The 23,412-nt window shown below is 54.5% G+C and overlaps 5 protein-coding genes and 2 non-coding genes across 7 annotated transcripts; 2 read left to right on the top strand and 5 right to left on the bottom strand.

Annotated features, from left to right (window-relative positions):
- Positions 1-2,072: 2,072 nt before the first annotated feature.
- DICSQDRAFT_174120 (uncharacterized protein) lies at positions 2,073-2,434 on the bottom strand (the record flags this gene model as incomplete). The annotated part of the gene is made up of 2 exons (XM_007369930.1): positions 2,073-2,172; positions 2,211-2,434. The coding sequence occupies 2 exons, from the start codon at positions 2,432-2,434 to the stop codon at positions 2,073-2,075; spliced, it is 324 nt and encodes a 107-aa protein (XP_007369992.1).
- Positions 2,435-8,984: 6,550 nt separating this feature from the next.
- DICSQDRAFT_t167 lies at positions 8,985-9,056 on the bottom strand. Its single transcript has one exon. It is a non-coding gene; the product is annotated as a tRNA-Thr (tRNA).
- A 106-nt stretch (positions 9,057-9,162) lies between these two features.
- Positions 9,163-11,719, top strand: DICSQDRAFT_111957 (Krr1-domain-containing protein; the record flags this gene model as incomplete). The annotated part of the gene is made up of 8 exons (XM_007369929.1): positions 9,163-9,255; positions 9,309-9,494; positions 9,556-9,608; positions 9,687-10,114; positions 10,172-10,384; positions 10,449-10,675; positions 10,734-11,143; positions 11,204-11,719. The coding sequence occupies exons 2-8, from the start codon at positions 9,410-9,412 to the stop codon at positions 11,717-11,719; spliced, it is 1,932 nt and encodes a 643-aa protein (XP_007369991.1). The 5' UTR covers positions 9,163-9,255; positions 9,309-9,409.
- A 1,489-nt stretch (positions 11,720-13,208) lies between these two features.
- On the bottom strand, positions 13,209-14,640 carry DICSQDRAFT_69829 (uncharacterized protein; the record flags this gene model as incomplete). The annotated part of the gene is made up of 2 exons (XM_007369928.1): positions 13,209-14,089; positions 14,511-14,640. The coding sequence occupies 2 exons, from the start codon at positions 14,638-14,640 to the stop codon at positions 13,209-13,211; spliced, it is 1,011 nt and encodes a 336-aa protein (XP_007369990.1).
- Positions 14,641-15,186: 546 nt separating this feature from the next.
- DICSQDRAFT_t171 lies at positions 15,187-15,258 on the top strand. Its single transcript has one exon. It is a non-coding gene; the product is annotated as a tRNA-Thr (tRNA).
- Positions 15,259-16,553: 1,295 nt separating this feature from the next.
- On the bottom strand, positions 16,554-20,286 carry DICSQDRAFT_174117 (uncharacterized protein; the record flags this gene model as incomplete). The annotated part of the gene is made up of 7 exons (XM_007369927.1): positions 16,554-16,643; positions 16,704-18,571; positions 18,929-18,976; positions 19,037-19,165; positions 19,799-19,852; positions 19,913-20,047; positions 20,097-20,286. The coding sequence occupies 7 exons, from the start codon at positions 20,284-20,286 to the stop codon at positions 16,554-16,556; spliced, it is 2,514 nt and encodes an 837-aa protein (XP_007369989.1).
- A 183-nt stretch (positions 20,287-20,469) lies between these two features.
- Positions 20,470-22,388, bottom strand: DICSQDRAFT_140506 (uncharacterized protein). The gene is made up of 10 exons (XM_007369926.1): positions 22,255-22,388; positions 22,036-22,202; positions 21,852-21,975; positions 21,702-21,799; positions 21,561-21,652; positions 21,505-21,506; positions 21,300-21,440; positions 21,116-21,183; positions 21,012-21,061; positions 20,470-20,948 (listed from the first exon to the last, which is right to left on the bottom strand). Exons 4-10 carry the CDS (start codon positions 21,702-21,704, stop codon positions 20,624-20,626), a joined length of 681 nt encoding a protein of 226 aa, XP_007369988.1. The 5' UTR covers positions 21,705-21,799; positions 21,852-21,975; positions 22,036-22,202; positions 22,255-22,388; the 3' UTR covers positions 20,470-20,623.
- Between the last annotated feature and the right edge of the window lie 1,024 nt (positions 22,389-23,412).

Here is a 23,412-nt window from a genome sequence, read left to right as displayed (position 1 = left end):
AAGCATCCCTTGGCCATCATTGTCTGGGCCGCCATCAAGGCGTAATTTAATACTCTGGGCTCTGCAAAGCGACATAGTCTCATGAGCCCTCAGGGTGATGACGATCAATGGCTTGGATTTTGGGGCACTTCTATGGGTGCATGGCTTCACCTCCGACATATGACACTGCGGATCATTCTTCATTCGGTATAATCCCTGAAGCCCAGCCTGCAGTGACGGGAACATCGCCTTCCGACACCGTGGAAGCACTCAAGAGGACTCGCGTGTCCGCGGTGCACGTCCAGTCTTTCTGAGAGGCCTCCTTACTCAGTGGGCATCGCGGAGAATCGTGTCTGTAGAATCACGATATGGTGTGGATGTAGAGCAAAATTACCTTTGCTGCCGATTCCTTGAGCACCGCGAAGTGAGTTGAGGATGGTAGCGGACAGCTCACGTTCTCTCCTCGTCCAACGCGTTCTGTCACTGTATGACGTCCTTCTGACCGTTTCCTTGCCTTCCAATATTCTGACTGGACGTCCATCCCTCTTCTCCTGGAATGCAGTGGCAGTCAGTTTTATGGTCCTGTCATAATCCCATCCGATGATCCTGGACCCTTACAATGCAGCTTCTAGTCTTGGGGGAAGAGTATCTATATGAGGTAACAGAGACACGCCGAAGAGCACAGCTTTTTGACCTGGGCAAGTCGCCGGAGGCTTAGCTCTTGCATCGTGTGCTCTCCGACGCGCTCAAATTTGTCTTCATCTGTCCGAACTAGGCCTCCACCTAGAGCGCATGGTACGCACTCTATATGACAGCTTCTTCAATCAAATTCGCACCGATATGTTTCCGAGGCGCGACTGCGGTCCGTCCACCCTCACCACTGATAGCTGAGTACGCTGACGAGGGCTGGACAGGTGTGCAGTGCAAATTTTCGCCTGTTGGGAGAGCATGCGAGCGGGGTCCGTGCCCTTCGGTGTCTCCCGTCTCACTGTGGGTACCGTCTCACAGGGCATCTGATCTTGTGGACTCTTTCGGGTTTGTGCTCCTCCCGGTCTCGCGACCCAGGCCGAGTAACCGAGGATTGACGGATACCATTGGTCGATACGAGACGAGGGCTGGGTGTTCGCTATGCATCCCTCCTCACGAGGTGAGAGATGGATGGTAGGAGAGTAGGAGAGACATTGCAAGTTGTCGCTGAGCAACTATCAAGCCCGCATGGGCCAACCTTCCCGAAGGCATCTGACGGGACGTGCGAACGGCGTAATCGGTTATACGAGTGGGTTACTGCGAGAATTCCACCCTAGAGAGTATCCCGAAGTCAACTGCTAATGATATGACGTGCGCAGCCTTCGTTTCCTACCTCTCTGGCAGAAAGCCCTTCCCCTGACTACTGTCTTGTCAGGTTTGCAAAGTACGCAAGCTGCCCGTCAATATGATGACGTGGCTTGGTAAGAGGTCTGCCACCTTTTCCAGCATATACGCGCCAATGATAATATCGGTGTGCAAGACTACTGTGATGAAATCCCAAACTTCGATTGGCGTATGGCTAATGAGTATTTGCACCTTATAGCGTATTAAAATGCTTGGATCAACGACAAGGTCTACCTCGTCCGTTAAGCATACGTCGGAGAACCTCGGTTTACCTTGGGGGATCAGACACGGAATGGTGTGGTATTAGTAGTCATTGTACTGAAGCGAGGTACGTTGCCCTATCTGTGAATTGTGGACGGATTCAGAAACACTCCCCTATCGTCCAGACAACACAGGAGGTGCATCGCGCCCTGGATACATCCTTCAGGGTGCCATCTGGTTTTTGCATTATCTGTCTACCGCTTCAACAGGTTCGACCAGAAATGTCGATCTGTACATGGTCCACTCAGCGAGCGAACGTAAGTAACGTTTCGTTGCACGCATCTTCATTGGGACGCTAGCCGAACCACCGAGAACACTAGACTGTGTTCCCTCTCACAACAAAACAGCTTGGGAATTGTTTCTTTGGACTCGCATACTTGATTCTTCCGAGTCGCGCAAGGTCTCTATCCGTCCGCCTTCCCACTCGTGCTAAGTCCATCATTTCATGACATGACATTTGACTACTTCTTTTGCAGCCGGACCAACGTCTTTCCGAACCTCGCTACCTCGGCACCATCCACATCATCATGGCTCTTCGTCTCCCGCTCAATGTAATACCCGCTCCGGTTATTCACCTCAGTTTGGCAAGTGTAACGCACTTCAACGGCCTGTCGCCGCAAACGGCCCCGGGCGGCTCGGAGTCCTCGCGGGCGCTCGGCTTCCCAGCATGCCAGATGTCCACGCCGTCAAGGAATCCATCGTCGGGCGTCCCATACATCCGCAGCTCGTGCGGTCCCTTGTCTACGAGGCACATAATGAGGAAACAGTGGATGACAGACAGGGTGTTGTGCGCCGCCGTCCCCGACCTAATCGTCCGTGCCATGCCGCTACTCGCCGATTGTACCCTCTTACTATTCTCCCTTCCAGCCCGAGTCCATGCCGCAGAACCGGCCGTCTCGCCAATTCGCATCACAATCGGCTACATTTCATTTCCCCTTGGGCGACGTTCGACACGGAATCGCATTGTCATAGCTAGAGATAGAAGGCCGGGAACTCACTGGTACATCGAAGGCCAAGGTTCTTCTCGTCAGCAGTCGACTGTGTTCGCGATGCCCACCCTCCGGTGTCGGTAATTCGCTTCGGTACGTGTGGTCTATGCCCATGTTGCCGAGTTTCGCATCGCCTGTATAGACTGCAGACGTCGAACTCCTTCTCTGGCAGCTGGTTCTATATCCGTACTCTACGGATGTAATCGAGCACCTCGAGACGTCAATATGTCGGCTTCAGTACGGGGTGCGGCGGCTGGCAAATGGTACGCGTGCGCGTCATCAGCTCCTCTTCAGGGCTATCTCGTCCCTTGCAGTATGGAAGCCATCGGTCGCATTCTTCACTAGCCTCCTTCCAGATGTTTACGACAAAGTGGAAGCCCGGGTAGATGTGCAGACGGTAATCCGACTCGGACTCCCGAGAATCGACGGCGGTCATCGTGATCGGTTGCAAACGGTGTCCTGGTATTGCTAGAACGACCACTTGAGTCGTTGCAGCAGAGAGCGGCAGAGCAGCGGCGTCACGTTCTGTGGCCTCCTAGGAGCCTTAGGCGTACGATGATCAGTGAGGGTTGGCCGCGGAGGAGGGCGATCAGTTGAGTTCGAGTACAGTTATAGCATCTGATACCTCTACTTAATCTAGACTAGCAAATTCCACCAGCTCAATGCAGAGATAGTCCGAATCAACACATGCGCCGACTACGCGTGCCCTTCGGAGGCATCTTGCATACCCGGAGCACAGATTCACACTAGGTGGGTCCTTGTCGGAGACGTGAGACATATTGTAGCTTATTCGTTACATCTCCGTGGAGCAAGAATCACCACATGTGTAATCGTCGAGACCTCACGAATGTCCAGCAAGTCTACTTACAAGACGCGCAATACAAACGCACCGACCTCTCAGCTTCACGCAGCATTTTGGACTGATGCGGCCGTGGTATCTCCACCTGCCTAGTTCCTGTCCATGGATTGATCCCTTCTCGTGGGGGCATTCGAAGCAGGCCATGCCGTGATGCCACTCATATGTGGCCATATTGCACTCTGAACAGAGCGCATCGTTAGCATCTAGAAACCTCTTGGCCTTCTCGAACCCATGTCAGGAACATCTAGAACCAGACTTGGTATGACTCACTACCTGATGCAGAGGAATCCCGTAATCCCTTAGAGTAGCCCGCGTTCGCACCTTGCCATCATGATAAGTAGAGTTCTGCGAAGCCCCATCACCATGCGCTCGTCCGCCGGCACGCAAGGCGCAGAGGCGGAATCAAGAGAGCGCTCGAAAGCGCACCTTATGTGGAATGAGCTGCGGTAAATCGGTCAATGTCGTCGGCAGAGCGGGCGCGCCCGCCACTCCTTTACCGAGTACCAGCCTATCAGCGCCCCGCTGGCTGCGTTGCGCCGCAACGCTTTCCAGGCACCGTGTCGGCGGACATGCTTGACAGCTATCGCGCGTTCGTCCACGCTTGCACATGTCCCAGTTCTCACCTTCGACGAGGAAGTGTTCGTGTGCATCGCAATCAGGACGTTGCTAGGCCCTGAGGACCGTTCGCAGTCTGCGCAGGGCGAGGCCTTCCACGGCAGAGTCCTCGTGCATTGACGCTTTGTAGGGTTCGCGTGTCCGTGGCGTTCGTGAGCCTTCGCGCTTCGGCAATGAATACATACTGAGAAGGCTATTACCAGAGTCGTGGAAAAAGCGGGAGAGAAGGGGGCGGGAAATAGAGAATGGGTGGGAAGGTGCAATGCCGCCGGAGTGTAAAGGAACGGCGATATCGATAGCTTCTATTCAGTCGTGCTGCTCTTGCGAGTTGGAAGGCTTCAGGACAGAACTCGCCCCCGGCGCTGGGTTCGATGCGCGACAGCGGAGGAGACGGGCCGAACCGAAGTATCGCCACCCGACAAGGCAGCCCTTTGCTGATGAGCTGAAGAAACAGCCTGACACCAAAGACCGTGCGACAAGAATTCGAACGTGTAATCTTGAGAATGGTTATCTCCTCCGTGAGTGATACATGATGAGTCGGTCCAGAGCCATGAATCGTAGGCTGAGAGAGGCCGACTAGTAGTCTTCTCGTTCGCGGGCGAAATCAGAGGAAATTCGCTGTCCGCCCCCTAGAATGCCGAGGACGTCATCGTAAATTGCAAGGTTTCGATCACCAAGATAACGGAGATAGGGTTTGACGGTTCTAGAGTAACTCAGACGTGTCTATTGCACCCAAGAATTTACGTGGGACAGTCATATAGGAAAGTCGCGCCGATAGGCACCGCATCTTAAAGTAAGAATGTACCTGATGACGGCACACATGACCAGTTGCAAGTCCTTGGTATCCCCACGTAAGTCGCGCCGGAGGCAAGGGGCTCCCCGAGTGCGGCAACTGCAAGCGTCAGAAATCCTGAGAACAGTCAAGTCGACTTCGGCGCCGACTAACACAGAAGATGAACCCAGCCTTATCGAGTGCAGCCGCATTCGCATACAACGATAACGTGATACCTGTCGGCATTGGCGTACGGTCGCACCGACTCATGGAGGACTGACTCATGGTGTTCGCTGGAACCTTTGCGCAGGCAATCAGTTCGCACTCTCCACCAAGGGAAGCAAGAAGTACCTGCAATCATGGTAGCAGCCGGGAGACTAACGGCATACGCCTGACTCAAGGAAGAAGCAGCTGTTCGCGCCTTGCACCACTGTCCTTGAGCTTTCCGCGAGGTTATGTCTGTGCCATGCGGCAGCTCCTGGGACTTGTGATCCTGTCAGCGTCAAGAGGCTCGGCATGGAGCCTTGGAATTTTGAAGGCTCACTTGGAAGCGTGACGCGAGCGCGAGCGCTGCGATACCGGCGATGAGATCTCAGCGGTGCGCCTGGTTATCACGTGCATGTACACGAGGCAAAGATGGTGCATCCCAGCTCAAAACAGATCCTGCAGGAGATGGACGTGCGGGATGGACAATGTCGTCCGTGGTATGCGCGGGAGAAGCCTGACGCAGACACGTCGCTGACATACAGTTCGCGTACTACGCAAATTATCTGTCCAAGGGTGGCAGGCGATGTGCCGTTTGCTTCAATAGGGGCGGCGTCTTGCAGACTGGGCGATTGCACCAGCGCAAGGGCGAGGCGTGGTATATGAGAGCTCGGTGACGGGGAATAAATCGCGTTGGGGTGATCTACTGTCATTCCAAAGCAAGAAATGCCAGCTGTGAGAGCAAGATGAGCTGCTTGAGAGTGAAGACGCAAATCGTTGCAGGAAGGGAAGGTACTGACGATTGGACGACAACCTAGGCTTGACCTAGCGTGAGCTGGCAAAATGATCTCGATAGATAGCTACCCGGGATCTTCCGACACGGGTCGGGTACGCGTCTCCCACTCATTATACTTTGCAACAACGACGTTCCGCAGGAAGACGTGCGACATTCACAAGGAGAGAGCTTGCCCTCTAGTAACCCTCCACGGGGAGGAGTAGCTCTTCAAGTTGCATCCCCCAGTTTCTGCGATCTGACTTATGGGCTTGCTCGACAAGGCAGCATCAAGCTCTCCATCGAGATAAGTTATAGTATAGCAACCGACTCGGAGATAAATAGTACGTGCTATGCTATCCAACGTTGTTCCGTCTACTGATATGTACTGTCGTTGAGAGCCCGCCAAATAAGTGCGAGGTGACATGAGTACGAGCTTGCATACTCTCCCCAGCATAGATGACATCGCTTGCATTGGCACTAAGGCGCAATAGTGCCCGTTGGCGTTTTAGGGTCACTACTACTTGGTATGATTTTGAGCTTACGAATCTGCAGCACTTCGACTCACATTGTACGTACAATTAATGGCATCATAGGTCGACATCTTATGGTTTACGGCTGCTACGTACGCTTCTCACTACCAGAAGATAGTATGCCCATGTCTTCATCCTACACCTGCCACAAGTGCCAGTGCGCTAACCCCTGATAGCCCAGTCGATTCGCTTGCCTACTGGTACCAGCCAGCACACGCCGGGCGCGATTGCTCCCTTGACCGAACATATCGTGGCGCAGCGTGTGAGCATTGCGCATCGTATATCCGCTCGAGACATATGTGCGATCATTACATGTCCGCAACCCCTTCAAGAACAAGAATGAGCACAACACACACATATAATCATGGCTATCCCTTACGAGCTCCTCTTGAATGGCTGTGCTGAGCCGAGGACACGTGTTCACGCCAACTTCCAAGGGATCAAGGCGGAAACATATCGCTAGAGTGTATGTACTGGTGCACGTTCATCCAGGGAAGTATTGACGATCTACAAGTCAGGCGATGTCCTGAACATAGCGAAGACTCCTCACGGAGCCAGATCTCCTATATAACGCCCTAGCCTACTACCCATGGAGGTCTCATTGCGCACTGCAGCGCAGCCTCAACAGCACACAGCTGAGCGTCTGAGTCTACGAGGGTTCGAGATCCCGATATCCCTTGGTTTGTAGGTTGCACACGATATTGAGAAACCGATAGTAGGGGATCGCGACCGCAAGGTAATGTAGCCTCCAGCTATCCTTACTATCGGGATAGTCGCTGAAGTTCCCTCGCCTCGCAATGCCCTTATTGCCTTCTTGCATACCTTTCTCACACACTCCGGAAACAACTGGGACTGATCACGGTGAGATCGTAGACTAGAACTCTTTCGAAAGGGCGCTGGATTCAATGCATGCCGTCATTGGAACATGGGTCGAGCATCCACTTGCCTCACGGCCTTGCCGTCACATTCTCAATGACTCTCGCGTCTCGCGGGGGCTTTCCCAAACAAAGAAGAGCTTATTTACGAATTCGCTTCCGTCGCAACCGGTTGCCCACACCCTGCCGGCCTATACTACTTCTCTCACTCCCAACCTATGTAGCATGGGACCACGCACACTAGAGATCCACTCTTGATGGTAAGGTTCAAACGCACGGAGCCAAACTATGCCTCGGAAGGCCAAGAAGCAGACTCAGGTCGCAACAACTAATACGCCCACGTAATCTAGATGCCGTGCAGGTTCCGAGCGAAATCGGCAGCATAAATGCTTGCGACTTCTCCCGCGTTCATGCTAGCTCCGCGCCACACTCAAGTCTCCCAGGGATCCATTGCACATGCAGCGGCAAGCTGGCTCCCGGTTAAATTGTGTCAAACGGACGTCAGAACTGCTCGGGACCGTCGATGGCTGGGCTTCCGCAGCAGTGTCAGCATAGGATTTCACTAGGGCTCCGACGCCACAAACTCCCCGTACACAGATCGAACTGCATGACAGGGCTGTTCAATCGGAGCCTGTACGACTTTTTGGGTATTCTGAATGTCCAACAACCAACGGCACGAGAATTTATCATAGGAAGCGCTTGGAACACAGACAGCATGGAACTCGCCTCGCGCTTCAATCTGGCGAGTGTATTACTCGACTCCGACCGGCAGTTGACCTGAGCTCGCCCGAAAGTCTAAACAACATTCGCGGACTAGGCGGCGGAGGCAGTAGAGCTCCGGAACGATCGTGGTCGGTTTAGAGGGCGAAATGCGCTCCTCATCCCTTCCCAGAGTCCCAACTGCTTATTCGCTTCGCGCAATGACAATGCTCAAAAGTCAGGCTATTCCACAATCTCACCGTTGTGATGCGAGCGTTATAGTCATAGGTTTCAGGGACTGACTGCTTGTGCTTGTCTGCGTCTCTCTATCCTGTCATGGTGATGATTATAGACGTAGCCTTGCTAACCATTCAAAAGAACGCTGACGTACCATTTGCGTCATAGTCTTGTAGCTGGAAACTGAGACGGAGTTCCATACTGATCGGTGATCACCAAGAATGTACCTCGATGCCCGACGTCAAACAAGGTATGCGCTATTTGCATGGAAGCCAACCATTCAGTGCGCCCTGGACTTATTCCTCTGCAGTAGGTATCTTGTACCAGGCTTAGCCTGGACGTTCACATCTCAGCTTTCCAGCCTGTCTACATCATTCTTGCCCTCTGTGCGGAGGTCGTGCATGTAATGAAGTGGATTGCTTACGCAGATTTGTTTAGCATCAAGTAATGTTCTTTGTGCACACGAGGTCACTATCTGGCATGGTTGAGGGGCCCAACTTACAACGGTACAAATTAGACCACCCGGCCATTGGCGGACGATATGATAAACACGTAGAGAGACCTTGCGTGAGGTTGAAAGTTAGTGCCGGAGAATTCAATGTCGTAACAGGTCGCAGTCGGCAGCCTTACAGGGTCGGGGGCATTGAGTTCAACTATAGGACGACGTGTTCTATCGTGAGCCTCGCTGAGACAATCACGCCTTTCCGTATCCCACCTTTATGTCAGGCCAGCCGCACACTGGACGATAACTGGAACTAGCGTTAGGGATGGGGCTGAAAGCTTAGCGGAGCAGTTACGGAACTGATAAAAATCTCCATTGCCCCCAGGCTGGATTGAACAACCGACCTCACCATTACGAGTGGCGCGCTCTACCACTGAGCTATAGGGGCGCTGACAGTTTTAGGATTTAGTTAAATCCAAAAGGCATGACTCATCGACCTACTCTTTGCGTGTTTCTCTTGTTATTGACTTTTATCAACATGTTTTCCGACGACTCCGACGTCGAGGACGTCAAACTCACCTTCACCATCAACGAGCACTACGCTAAGGCCTACGAGTACCGCAAAGAACGCGAGGAATTAGCGAGGCGTTTGTCCTTTCTTCTGCAGTATGCTAGAGTTCGTGGTGACCAAAGGTTACAGTCAAAGAAAAGTACGGCTCTGATGTCGATGAGGACGACGATGAGGAGGACTCGGAAGACCTTGAGTCAGAAGACGAAGATGGCGAGGAGTTGACTCCGGCTATGGACGCAGCCATCCTCCGCACGCTTGCGCGCATCAAGCGCAAGGATCCATCCATCTACGAGACTAGCAAGGATGTCTTTGAGGGTAAGTCCTTTAGCCTTTCGCTTTAGGTACATCATCTCGGGCTGAAAGCGATCATACGTAGAGGAGAAACAGCGAACGGGTGAACTCCAGATAGACAAACGGCCCAAGGATAGGGTGCGTTTTTCTCCCTTCTACCACCATACGCTGCCTAAGCTTGACACGCACTTCCTTCCATTATACAACCTCTATCAGTCAAAACCCTTGACGATTCGACAACACGCCCTCGCATCTGCGATTCAAGACGCGACCGGCTCGCGCTCCCTTTCTCCAGAGCCCCTCACGCACGTCGAAGAGCAGAAAAAGCTCCGCGAGGAGACTATCGCCGCATTCCATGCTGCGGCAGACGGGTTGGACGACGAAGACGATCTCTTGGTGCCCCGCGAGAAGACGAAGGACGACATTGAGCGTGAGGAGGAAGAATATCGTGCCTTCTTGGAGCGAGAGGTCGGGCAGGACTTGGCGAAGATCATCACCGTGGACGATGATGTAGAGCAGGCGGACGGTGTGGATGTGAAAGAGGAGGAGGCGGATGAACCGAAGAAGAAAAGGAGAAAAAAGGAGAAGACGAAGGCGGTGTCGGGGAAGGGAAAACAGGACCAGGATCAGGAGTTCCTCGTGAAGTGCGTTTTGCCTTATTTTGCCGCGTACGGATTCAGTGACTCACACGGGGCGACTAGCTATATCCTAAACCGCGGCTGGATCGATAAGTCCGCACGCCGGCTCCCGACTTACAAGGAGATCACTGGCAAGGGCAAAGGAAGAATCAACTTAGACTCAGAGGATGGCGCGTCAGGATCCGAGGCAGGGACGAATGGCTCTATGGAGGAGGACGAGTTCGACGATATCGCAGACGCGTTCGAAAGCTCGTATAACTTCCGCTTCGAGGAGCCGTACGTGCCCTCATTCATCCTTCACTATAACTATGCCTCACTATTTCCCTTTTCATCACCCCAGTGGTGCGGCGGAGATCGCACGGCACCCACGTAACCTCCCCTCGCTCGTCCGTCGACAAGACACGTCGCGCAAAGAGGCGCGTGAGAAACGCAAGGCTCGCAAGGAAGAGGAGTTGCTCAAGAAGAAGGAAGAGGTAAAGCGACTGAAGGCACTGAAGATGAAGGAGCTGCGGGCGAAGCTCGAGCGCATCGGTGCAGAGGGTGGGAAGAGGCTCGAGGAGAGCAGAGGTTTGCATTCTCCTCCCTGCATCAAACCTGTACGTGAACTGACCTGGCCGGACGGTAGCACTTCAAGAGCTAGATCTTGAGGCAGACTGGGATCCCGAAGCGCACGATCGACAAATGCGTGAACTCTACGCGAACGACGCAAATGAGTTCGGGCCGGATGATGTCATCGACGAGGAGAAGCCGACGTGGGACGACGACATCGACATCACCGACATCGTCCCTCATGGACTCGATACCGACGACGAGGGCGCGGGCCCATCGGAGAAAAAGAAGAAGAAGAAAAAGAAAAGGGGTGGGGACGAGGATGCGATGGACGCGGACGGGGTCGACGTCGACGAGATGGACGCGGACGTCGAGCGACCGAAGCCTGCGTTCGACGACGAGGACTGGGACGGGACGGAGGAGATGCGGAAGCGGAAGCTGGAGGAGTACATGGACGAGGTATATGGCTTGGACTTCAACGATATGGTGCGCCCCTACCCCCTCTACTCCCTCTTGTAAACACGAACTCACACGCTGCACCTACAGGTCGGTGGCATGCCCACGCGCTTCCATTACACCAAAACCGAGCCTCAGCACTTTGGCCTGACGCCTGCCGAGATCCTGATGGCGACTGATGCGGAACTCAACTCGTACATGGGCATCAAGAAGTACGCGCCATATCGGAAGGAGGGCAAGGGTCGGAACTGGGACGCACAGCGGGGCGCCCGCCTCAGAGAGCTCAAGGAGAAACTGAAGGAGCGCGGCACGGGCGGAGTGCAGGCGGTCGAGCAAGCGATGAAGAAGGCGAAGAAGCGAATGGGGAAAAAGGAGCGTATGCGCGAAAAGGCTGTCGCCACCGCAGCTGCGAGTGAAGGCGGCACTGGGGAGGACGAGGACGTCAAGACCAACGACCAGGTCCCCAAAGAGAGGAAACGGGAACGAGAGGCCACGGAGGTGGACTCCCAGGAAGACGCATGGGACCAGCGCAACGATGCCGCGGAGGCGTCGACAAAGAGGAAACGGCAAAGACATCGGAAGGCGGCGGCGAAAGGGTCTGCATGATTGAGCGCTTTCGTCTTTGACCAGTATCATTATCCTCTTTCTTCGCTTTTTGCTGCCTTTCCTTGTGTGCTGACCTCACTGTCTAATTGAGCGGTTCCAAGACATTTCTCAGCCGAACTGCGCGGACGCTAGCGTGTGATAACTGCCACTACTGATTCGAGATGTTTGTAAGGTTTAGTGAAAGACTGATAGTACTCCAGCGGTACATCACCTTTCCGCACAAAGCCTTTGTCAGGCCAAGGTGTTATATGAGCTCCGGGATTCGTCTCCAAGTCAGAGTCGCTACGAGTGATCCTCGTCATGAGTGAACCCAAGCGACAACGGATGCTCGCTCATCATCCTCCCCTCACAAACAAACTTCTCGAACGATCCAACAGTGTCGGGCACTCAAAGCTAGTCGCGCTACCTGAACATGTTGTACGTGGTCTACATCCCTGTGCGCTTGATCTTGGACGCCAAACGTCTGCTGCCCTCAGGCAACTAGCGCAGACGTTGAAACGCAACTATTGGCCGCAAAATTACCCTGACACGTCTGGTAAGCAGGTTCGACTAAAGCGTAGCCCTCAGATAGTTGAATACAATTCGCCAGACGCCTCACGCAACAAAAGAACTCATACTGCGGATGCATTATCTCGTACACCATTCGTCTTCGTCAAGCTGAGAGCTGGATCCAACATGTCGCACGAATTGCGCTGTGAATGCATAACGCATGATCGCCCACGCCTATCTCTTCCTATCTCCATACACACGGATGACGACCTTGCACTCTCCCCTATGCCTCGATATGTTTGGGGGCCGGATCGAAGTCGGACGATGATCTCGTCAATGTCACCGAATGGCTTTGCAAATCGCCTGCAGGTTCATCGCCTTGTACATTCCGAGGGCGGTGTGTTGTAGCAAATGGCCATCCGCTCGTTCCAGAGGGGAGAAAGCGGACGGAGACGTAGCTTGGGGTTCCCCGCCCTCTTGAGTCCTACACGACGTCGATACAAGCTTCCTGGATGGCAGGCGGATTCCAACTCGTTTCTGTAGCGGCAGCTGGGTTGTGGAGCGACAGAGTGCGTCTATTCAGATTCTGGAGCACGCAAGTTGCGGGGCGGTCCGTCATCGATCCTGGTGATGCGACGCGACAGCAAGTCGCTGATCCTCCGGACTAGAGTTACCGGTGGTAGAGGGAAGACTGCGGGTTGGGATATCCGGGGTCAGAGATGATATACAGATGCACTGTAGTTCGTACAAAATAGACTTCAGTGTGTCCAAATTCCAGAGAGCGTTCTCAATTAGGCTGGCGTACGCGTAGAGAGTTTCACCAAGTGTATGAAAGTACACCGGAATGCATCCCTGCGTGCTGCCTTAGGAAGTGGTGTTATGAGTTTCAATATACATATCGATATAAAGATACGCAAATAAGTGGACTGTACGCCCGCAACATCGTTAGGTGTGTTAGCTGAGCATCCCGATAGATACGGGAACTGAACGCAAGCTGATGCTATGGCGCCTTCCCAACATACTCCTCCGCCGACCGCTCAAACTTATCCCATTGCGCCTTCGGCATCTCGTAGCTCTCCTGAGGTCCAGGGAAGCTCCTCTCCCTTACTGCGGCCGCATAGGCATGCACACCCTTCTCGACCTCCTTCGCCACCTCCGCAAACCTCCTCACAAACTTCGCCTGGTGTCCCTGCCATGTCCCGACCATGTCAGCCCACACCAACACCTGTCCGTCTGTTCCCGGACCCGCGCCGATGCCTATCGTTGGCGTGTGCCTCAGCCGTTGCGAGATATACGACCCAAGAACCTGCGGGATCGCCTCGAGCACAATCGCGAACGCCCCCGCCTCCTCCAGCGCCAAGGCGCTCTTCAGCACGCCCATAGCGGACTCCGCATCGCGCCCCTGCATCCGGTATCCCGAGAGCGCAACATGCCTCTGGGGCAGCAGCCCGACATGCGCCATAACGGGGATCCCGACGCTCGTCAGCCTCCTCACCGTCTCGACCATCTCCATCCCGCCCTCCAGCTTCACGCCCTCCGCGCCACCCTCGCGCACGATCCTCACCGCGTTCGCCACCGCGTCCTCCGGGCTGGCGAGGTACGTCCCGAACGGCATGTCCGCGACAAGGAGGGGCGTCTTGGACCCGCGCGCGACGGCGCGGGTATGGTGGAGGAGCTCGTCGAGCGTGAGGCGCGTCGTGGAGTCGTACCCGAGGCAGACCTGCGCGAGCGAGTCGCCGACGAGGGTGATGTCGATCCCGTACGCCTCGCACGCGCGGGCAGTGGGATAGTCGTATGCGGTGAGCATGGTGATGGGCGTCCGGGCGGCGCGGAGGGCGTGGAGGTGTGCGATGGTCACCTTCTTGCGCGGGGGTGCAGTGCCTAAAAGGAAAATAGGGTGCCTCGTGAGTTTCGAAGTTCAGTATATACGCGTGGCACATGGCTGTCAGGAAAGTATACTGGGCAATGAGTGGTCTCGTGCATGGCACGACGAGCACCGCCTCGAATCGTTCTTCGTGAAAGGGCTATAGAACCTCTGGGCAAGTGCGACTTTCCCATTGCCGACCCTTCAGCGCCCTTTGACGCGCGTCGGCAAAGAGACAAGTCAGGACTGTCCCGAAAACAGACCTCCGTTTCAGACGAAAAGATTCTGAGCGCTGCCCGTCGTGTGGAAGTACGCTGCCCATAGTACGGTGACGTACGACTGCAGGTAAGGCACGCGCCAGAAAAGGATGCCGGCATACTGCTGTTCGTCTCGCCCCAGGCAACAGCGCCCGAACGAAGAAGAGATACTCACCGCTACCATCCTCTTCCGAGACCTTTTCCGGTCTTACACTCATCCATCGTCGTGCACAGGACCGGAAGGGATAGGGGCGGAGGTGCAAGTCGAGAAGCCCCGCCGGGCGCTGGACACGCTTCTTCGATCTGAGCATAGCGAACCGATGACGGTGGCGATGTCCCTCAGAGTCCGGCTTAGGCGTCGCTGAGATATATGTCCTGGAGGAGCAAGACAATAAGAAAGGGTAGACTGGGAGATCGCACGAGGAGCAGGGGCTATCCCGCGTCGGGCGGAGAAACTGGGACTCCGAGCCGAAAATTGACCAAGACAGGCGCAGCGCCGCCCCACAATCGGGCTCGGACAGCAGTCGATGTTCGGGCGATCGTACAAGGTGCACAATTCCGTAAAACGGCTCACAAGATGCGTGGCACGACTCTCAATTTTACGAGTCACTGCTCGTGTCCATCCGATTATCAGGTGCCGCATGTCAGTACCCGGTGCCGGTGCATTACTGATGATTAGGGGACATTCGCGTGGTGTGCCTCTTTGTCGGAACTGGATACAATGCAGGTGGTATGCTCCATCGACAAGGAAAGAGCAGAGTTGAGTAAGTAACAACGTTGTTCGTGGGGGTGTTGGATCGAAGCGTGATCAAAGTTGACAGGTTCCTGTGATGAGATGCAATGACGTCCGTCGTGGAGCCCTTATAGCTCAGTGGTAGAGTGCGCCACTCGTAATGGTGAGGTCGGTTGTTCAATCCAGCCTGGGGGCATTCCAATTGCGCCATGGGGCATTTTGTTACCATTCCCTGTGTTTAGAATGACAGGGAGCAGTGGTCCGTGGAAGGTTTGGTTTCTAAGGCGGCAGCGTGTTGACCTCTCGTAATCTTCCTGTCTATGATTGGTGTCCATGCCTTCGCGACGAAATATTGTTTACCTGGAAGCGGAAGAACTGTCGTGCGCGAGCCTGGTTATGTCCTCAGCACACGACACTAGATAACATCGTAGTAACTGTCTACCCTGAGAGGTATCTTCCTGTTTATCGAGCGTCACGAGTCTCAGGATCCGCATCACCGCGAGTCTGAATGAGTTGTCGGGCGAGCTTCTGGATTCCAATATCCACATTTCGGAGAGCTCGCTCCCGCCAGTGCGTATCTATCATTTCCTAGAGCCGATTTGGGCCTGAGGCCACTGATTCGCTCTCTTTTATGAAGTATTCTCGCTGTCAAAATTTAGCGCTATCGAGTAGGACTGACATTCCTCTCACTGCATTCACGTTCCTTCTGTCCCTTGTACCATGCGTAGCACAACTAGTTATTAACACCACTATATAGCATTGAATATATTTTTTCTGATGAGATCAACAGCCGCGAAGTGTGACATCATCCAAAACCTTCCGAGCTCGTACAACTGTGTCAATACGCTACCTGCAGGACTGGTGTCGCAGAAACCTACTTGCGTCCAAAATGCTTAGTACTCACGATGCTAGGTGTAAGCCACAATCACGCTATACGCAGATGTAAACAGTGACGTACACCACTTTTCAAAAATTATGATCTCGCGTGGATGCATCCTTGCTACCGAGACCCTTGTGGTCGTTGTGACATGGTGGAATACTTCCCACTTGCACAAGTTCCAGCGAGAAGCTCAGATCAGTGTGGGCTATCCTAGACGCTAGATATCGACCTTGGATTATCATCGGTTGTGTCTCATACGAGTGCATGGACCATTGATTGCGGGCTGCGGCGGACGACTACAACCAATGTGCATTGCGAAAAGACAAAAACCATATTGCTACAAACGAACCAAAAAATAATCGATACCTAACGTTTCGTAATATATCATATAAATCAGTATGTCATACAGCTCATGGATGTGGTGATAGAGCTACAATTACAGGAGGGCGATGGCCCTAGAATCGTTTCAGAAATAGTGATGGACGAAATTGTGGACAACGGGCCCGGGACGATAGTGTAGGAGGAATATGGACAGCAGACAGAAAGCAAGGCACACGAGGCATACACCCACATAACAAACGATGGCGAAGGACCGGCGATGACCAGACCACTCAGATAACGTACACGTCCTCCTTCTCCAAGCTATAATCCTGGAGTTTCTTGAAATACTCGAGTCGCTCCTGTCGCTTCCGCAGCCTCTCCTGCAATTACACATTTGTCAACTTCAAATCAACAGCCTCAGAAGACGTTTCAGTGCGCACCTCGTCCTCATCAGGATCCACCACCCCCGTCGCCCGCTCCTTGCCCTTGCCCTTCGACGTGGGAGGCCTGCCTCGCGACGTCGACCGGCCCCTCGAAGCCGGGACACTCGTACGTCCGTTCGAAGTGGGGGCAATCGCTTGCGCTCGCCCGCGGCCGCGGCCGCGTCCTCGACCTCTTCCGCGAGCTGCGCGCGCAGGAATCTTCGGCGGTGACGAGTCGCTACCCACACCCCTATCCTCGTCCTCGCTCCCTGACCCACTCTCCGTACTCTCTGGCACGTTCTCCCTGTCCCTCTCTTTCCCTTTCGTCTTTGACTTCCCCTTATTGACCTTATTCGCTTCCTCCAACCTCGCCTTCTTCGCCCTTCTCGGCAACAGAGCCTCCAACTTCATCACCGCTGCGCGCGGATCCGACTCCTCGCTCTCGCTCTCCTTCAAACCTGCATGCGCCCCCACCTGAGCACGTGTGCGCTTCTTGCCCGCGACCTTGGCAGGCTCCGCATACGGGTCCTCGTACTCGAGCGTCGCGAGAGGCTGACGAGGCTTCGATGGCCCTGCCTTCCCCTTCCCCTTATCCAGAGCCGGCACAGGGTCCCTCGCCACGGCCTTGCCCTTGCCCCTCAGGGCAGCAGATGGCTTGACCGGGCTCGGGCTTTCCTCGTGCCACCCCAACCCCTCCGACCTCGCGTGCACAGTCGCAGGCGAGTCCTCGAGCACGTCCCCGTCGTCCGAGAAGTGCGGGGTGGGCAAAGGCGAGCGCTGGTGCGCGCTGCGGTGCTTGTGAGGCGTACGAAGGGCATGCATTGGGCTTGCGGAGGACGAGGAGGGCTCGACGAGGAGCTGGTCGAGCCCAAAGCCTTTCTTGGCGGATGCAAGGAGTATGGGCGCGACGGACGCCGACGCCAGGTTCTCGTCATTCTCGTCGTCACCCAGAGCTTCGTCGGGGCCGTCAGGAGGTAGGTCGTTCTCCTTGAAGTCGTCGAAGACGAGGTGGGGCGGACACATGTTCTCCTTGTCCTCGTTGAGGTTGTAGTCCTCTGTGGGGAGATTCTCCTTATCTTCGTCCTCTTCGTCGTCCTCTTCATCCACGTGAGACCGACCAGGACGGACGGGGTCGACGTCAAGGTACAAGTCGTCGATGTTGTGCTCATCAGACGGTATCGGCGTAGGCAGCCTGTCGGGAATCGGCACCCCCACCGAAGGGACCTCGTCCAGAGCAAGCATCCCGAGCGGCGCACGTGTACCACCAGGAGCCCGTGAGGACTCGACGGGCATCCGCCGTTGACGGATCGTCTTGAGCTTCTTCTCGGCCGCGAGCAGACCAAACAGATCGTCGTCGCTCGGCGGTGTCTTCCTCTTCGCATAGCGAATTGGCTCCTTCTCGTCCGAGAACTCTGCCTGGTATCGTGCCTGTGAGCTAGTCGCAACAGGCACTTGCACAGGGGGCGAAGATGGTGGAAGGGAAGAGTACGTCCGTGAGACATCGGCGTTCCACTTGCGGATACTACTTGCAAACGGCCGCAGGGAGGCTTCGAGGGGAGGCAAGCGCCCCAGCGGAGTCGACTCTACCGGGATGGGAGCGCGGATGATGCGCGCGGGAGAAGGGGTGCTGAGGATCGCCCTCACCGCTTCGGACGCAGTGCTCTCTTCGTCGGCGACAGGAACGGACGCCGGTGAGCTCGGCCGCGCATCAACAGCAAACGATGACGGCGGCAGGGATTCCAGCGATGCCCGATCTGCTGCTGGCGCGGAGCTCACTTGAGGACGAGCGCGAGGGCGAGGAGCTCGACGCCCAACGGTGGGTGTTGTAGGGGACGGAAGTACACGCGCGTTCTCATCTTGAACGAGTTCGTCCGCGCCGTGAAGATCTGTGACAGGTCATGTCAGAATATTTACGAAGCTTATGTTAGAATCTGGGGAGGATCGGTCTCTGAGCCCGTCGACGCTCAGGTGAAGGGAGGTCCGTGTCAGTCCGCCACAGCAACAGTCGTTGTCCCATAGCTTCCTCCAGCGGTAAACGTAGACAACCACATCCCTTGCCATCCATCCAGGATGTGGACGCCAGGCCGGATCTCCCGCAAGTGTCCAGGAGAGTCAGTGCAACCAGTCACTTGCGGCGCCTGTAATTACCGCATTGCGAGTCCACATTCCATCAAAGTGGACCTCGACTTCATGGTGACAACCCAATCTCCCAGTAGCACGGCTGACGAAGAATAGGAGCTTACCATGCCCTGTATCGCTGCCGAAATCGATATCTGCCTTTGGCGATGGTGCTGCGGAAGATAAAGGAAGTCAGATGAAGGACCGCGTAGGAAGAGCGATGTGGAACTTACGAGGTGTAGGGTCTTGCGTCTTAGCCAAAACCTTGCGAGGTCGCCCTCTTCCGCGCTTCGGAGCCGCACTCTCTCGCGCCGCCTTGGTAGCGTTCTCGTCTTGAACGGCTTCTTCCGGCGCGCGACGATCTGCGGAATGATATGTCAGAGATTCCACGGGGTCTAAAGCTTGATCAAAAGGATCTGCAGGGCCCGGTGTCTGCGCGCCCTACACCCGGTCGCAGCTGTGAAAGGGTCGAATTCTCTGGTTCTCCTGTACGCTGGATGCTCTGAGAGCAACACAATGCAAGCAGATGGACTAGCCTCGCTCGGCTCACCACCTGCGTCAAACACCCCTCAGAGCGTCCAGAGCACCCCGATAGGAGGACAGAAAGGAGCAACATACAGGCTCTTCACGGTGAGGACAATACAAAGACTGACACGAAGGGCAGCCGCCGATGATTCCGCGGGCATCAGAAGCGTGCTCTGGATACATGGTGGTGGGATTCAATGCAGGAATCGTGAAGAAAATGTTCCGAAGAGTATGGATAGTTTCTGAGGCCAAGCGATAGCAGAACCATTCAAGATTGCCTCTACGTCTTCCGAATGATGCCTCGTATACCATGCCGCACTCCTGAAGGCAGGTTCATGCGAGAGGCGACGGACTGGCAGACAACGCGGCAATCCACGGCCACGCACCCTAGGAGGGGCGAATAGAGACGTGCCCAAAGCTCGCCCAGGACGACACTTGACCCGGTAGATCGGCAAGTATATGAAACTTACCAGGGTTGATGTCTTCAGGACCATTAGAGAAATCGACTGCCTTCGGAGACGGCGCTACGGAACACAGAGAAAGTCCAGCGAGGGACAGCGTGGGGGTGACAACGCAGAACTCACGAGGTGCGACATGTTTCTTCTGACTTGTAGCTTTGCGAGGTCGGCCTCGTGCACGCTTTGGAGGCGCGTCGTCGAGGGTGGCTCCAGTTTCAAGCGGGAGCGCCTCACCTCGCTCCTGCTCCTGCGGGGCGGGAGCTTCAAGCGATTGAGCATGTTGACGACGCGTCAAAGTCGTGCCACGTACCTGCCCCGTCGACTTCCATAGGTTGACCTGCCTCTACATGCTTGACTCTACTGCTCCGGCGCACTTTCGTCTTGATCTCGACCACAGGCACAAGCTTGGGTTTCCCTGTGAGAACGGCCTTCGCCTTCGGTTTCTGCGGCGTGTTTCCAGGTGTCTTGTCTTGTAATACTGGTCGCCGTCGTGTCCGCATGATGTATTGTGACGAAGAGGGGGAGGAAGAGGGACAATGGTCGTGGTTAGAGGTAGAGCAGCGCGCAGGGCCGACGCGCCGCGACCGTGCGAGTTTGAATTCACGTGCCCATCGAGGGAGGTAGCGCCCGCCGCATGCCGTAGGCTACGGTATGTGTTGTCGCTCGAGACATACGGGAGGTAAAGATTTCACAGCGGAGCGCTACGTAGCTCATTGAAATAAGGTGCAGATACGTAGTAACTTAATGAGTGTGGACTGCATGACATCGTCTACACCTGTTAGGCCCAACATACCGTGTCTCCTTCAACACGGATCGCACCTCTCGAAGTGTAACTATCTAGACAGGTGTCCTCTCCTGTGATTGTCTACCGACCGTCATAGACATCAGAACGGGTACCTCTTCAATCTTGAGAGGGTTCGTCCCTGTCACGGAGAGCTCAATGTCACTGCCCGTCTCCGAGTCGAAGGTCTCCTTTGCGCTCCTGGAACCGACATGCACCAATTCACCCAGCGATGCCACAAACGATGGGAGTGTAGTACGATGCACATCCCTGGCAAATTGTAGAGTTATTGAAGCTTGTTCTGTAGCTGTCAGAGGTGCTATAGGGCGATCCACGTGACGAAGGCTGAGAACGAAGCGAGAGACGAGGATGGAACTCAAGCTGGCAAACGGCTAACATGTTATACTTCAAGGGTTTTATAGGAGACAGCCACGAGAGACGCACGGGTCAATGAGGGTGCCGACGATTTGCTCCAAGGTTGCCAGGGACGGCGTCTAGGGATTATATCGTCAGTAGGGTTCTCTGGAACGCTAACCGGGACAGCTTACATCCAGGACATAGCAAATTATATGAAGAATGTTCAACACACCCATGACACTAGCAGATATAGCATCAGCTCGTCGATATGTCGACAAGTGGCATACATACATGAAATACAGGCTCCCTGAGAAAGTACCGTCAGCTATACCCCGCCGCCTTGATCATATCATGACGGTCAGCGGTCTTTCTCACCATTGTGCAGCATCACGGATGCGAGCGAGCTATCAGAGCCAAGACCTTTCAAGCCATGGTGAATGCCGTACGTGTACCACCATGTCACAACGATTACAATCACTTCAGCCGCCAGAAGTGTCGCTCGGATCGTAATGGTCACTATGAGAATTGCACAGGACGCCGTTCAAGTCCAAGTATCGACAGAATACTGTGCAAGACGTACTACTGCACAAAAGAAATCAGCAATTGCATTCGTCAAGGAATACGGATAGCCCTCACATTTTGGCGAGGCGTTCGGACGGTATCCCGATACCCGCGCAGTAGATCGGTGCCGGGAACATCTCGAACTCAACGTATCTCGCGACAAAGAGCTGTCTGGTCTTAGCGCTGATTGTGCAAAACTGTGGGAAGGTTGCTCACCATATTGAGAGCTGCTTGCACGGATGCTAGAAGAAAGACGATCAGGGAAAGCAGTATACCTTTCCCGGAGAGTGCATATACCCGGACAGCGGAAAATACTGGTAGACGCAATCAGCCGCAATCGAGATGAAGAAAACGTTCGGAAAATACCTGCGAATGTCAATCGTGCCAGAAAGATGGCGACGTTTCCTGTCCAACTTAAGGCCTCACATCTTCAAACAGCCTTAGCGAAATTGAACAAAGCAAATATGAAAGTACATCCGCATACATACTCCTGCAAGCACGATCTTGGTTAGCATGTCAGGCTGCGAGAGCTGACATGTGAGAACATTACCCGCAGAGAAAGGGGTCCGGCGGATGGGATGGTTGTGACCTCGCTGATAATCATCATGTAACGGCTTAGCATGTATATGATTGAGGACGCTTTCAGGGTTCTGAGACTTGGCCAGATGAGATAGACCTCGTCATTGATGCAAAGCAACCAGTCCCAGATGGTGATGGCTGCTGTTCATGAGCACCCGAAGATGCGTATATATCCTCGAGTGATACTCACTTACTACAGAAAGACCAATCTCATTCGAAGGGTATCTGTGGTGGACAAGTCAGCCACAATTCACCTCAACTGACGGCAAAACCTGGAAGTTTACACGCTGGCAACAAGTGGGACCAGCGACTCCAGACTGTCGGACATGATAGTATCTTCAGAATACGAGAGGTGTCGCGATGTAAGCAGCAAGTAGTTTCTGTGATAGCAGCCTGATGACGCACCGTAATCAGAGAAAAGAGAGTTAGAGACTAGCCAATAGGTGAGACGTCAGGTATATAAGGGACCGGCTGTATCTGTTTTTCAAATCTTCGGACCTTCTCCACCGTGGAGATAACATCATCAGTACGTGCATCTACGCAGACGCTGAACAGCCTGCGTATAATGGACCGGCGACAATGTACGATGCAGTGTTGCGGAGCTCCAAGCGGGTGGGCGTGGCGCCGCATCGGGCCAGCGATCGATGCATACATCACGTTTGCAAGGAGTCAATACAAACCTTCGAGTCCATTGGTTATAACAGTGTAAGGCTCCGCGTTACGACAAGGACAACTGTGATAGACGTCCGCGCCTCCCCCTCATTACTCAGGCTATCGGACACACATGAGAAGTAGTATACTCATCGCTCAGCAGTGATGTGCGGGTTGACGCAACCGTTGACCAGGTTGACAGGTATAGTAAACCCGTCGACATGTCGACAAGGCCAACGGTAAACTTTCGCACGCTCACATGCCTGTCGACGACCTTCGGCGACCCAGCGGCTCCGACGACGCTCTTCCCCTACGTCAGCGCCTAATCCCTCTGTCCGCTCGTCCTCCCCGTGGTCTGAATTGTCGAGCTCTCCCCGCTCGTCCGTTTGACTTGAAATTTGGTATAAGGTTTCCTCAGCATCCATACTATCTTCTAATAATGCAAGATCAGCGCTCCAATCCCTCTGATCGCATTGCCAACCCGCCTTTGTCCTCCTACCCTCTCGCCTACTCTCACCACTCCCCTTTGTCAATATAGCAATATGCATCATATTCCGAGTACAGTACTAGTAGGTGAATCTGGTTGGTACCTCCCTGTGCCATCAATTGTCCCCAAATTGTCCATAGCAGGCTCTCCATCAGCATCCCTGTCCAAGATGTTTCATACCCCAAGTTCCTCATCCAGCATCGCTCTCAT

This window comes from Dichomitus squalens, assembly GCF_000275845.1.
Source record: "Dichomitus squalens LYAD-421 SS1 unplaced genomic scaffold DICSQscaffold_58, whole genome shotgun sequence".
Classification (NCBI taxonomy): Eukaryota; Fungi; Basidiomycota; class Agaricomycetes; order Polyporales; family Polyporaceae; genus Dichomitus; species Dichomitus squalens.
Note: the sequence above shows the minus strand (reverse complement) of the source record. Positions and strands in the feature narration are given on the sequence as shown.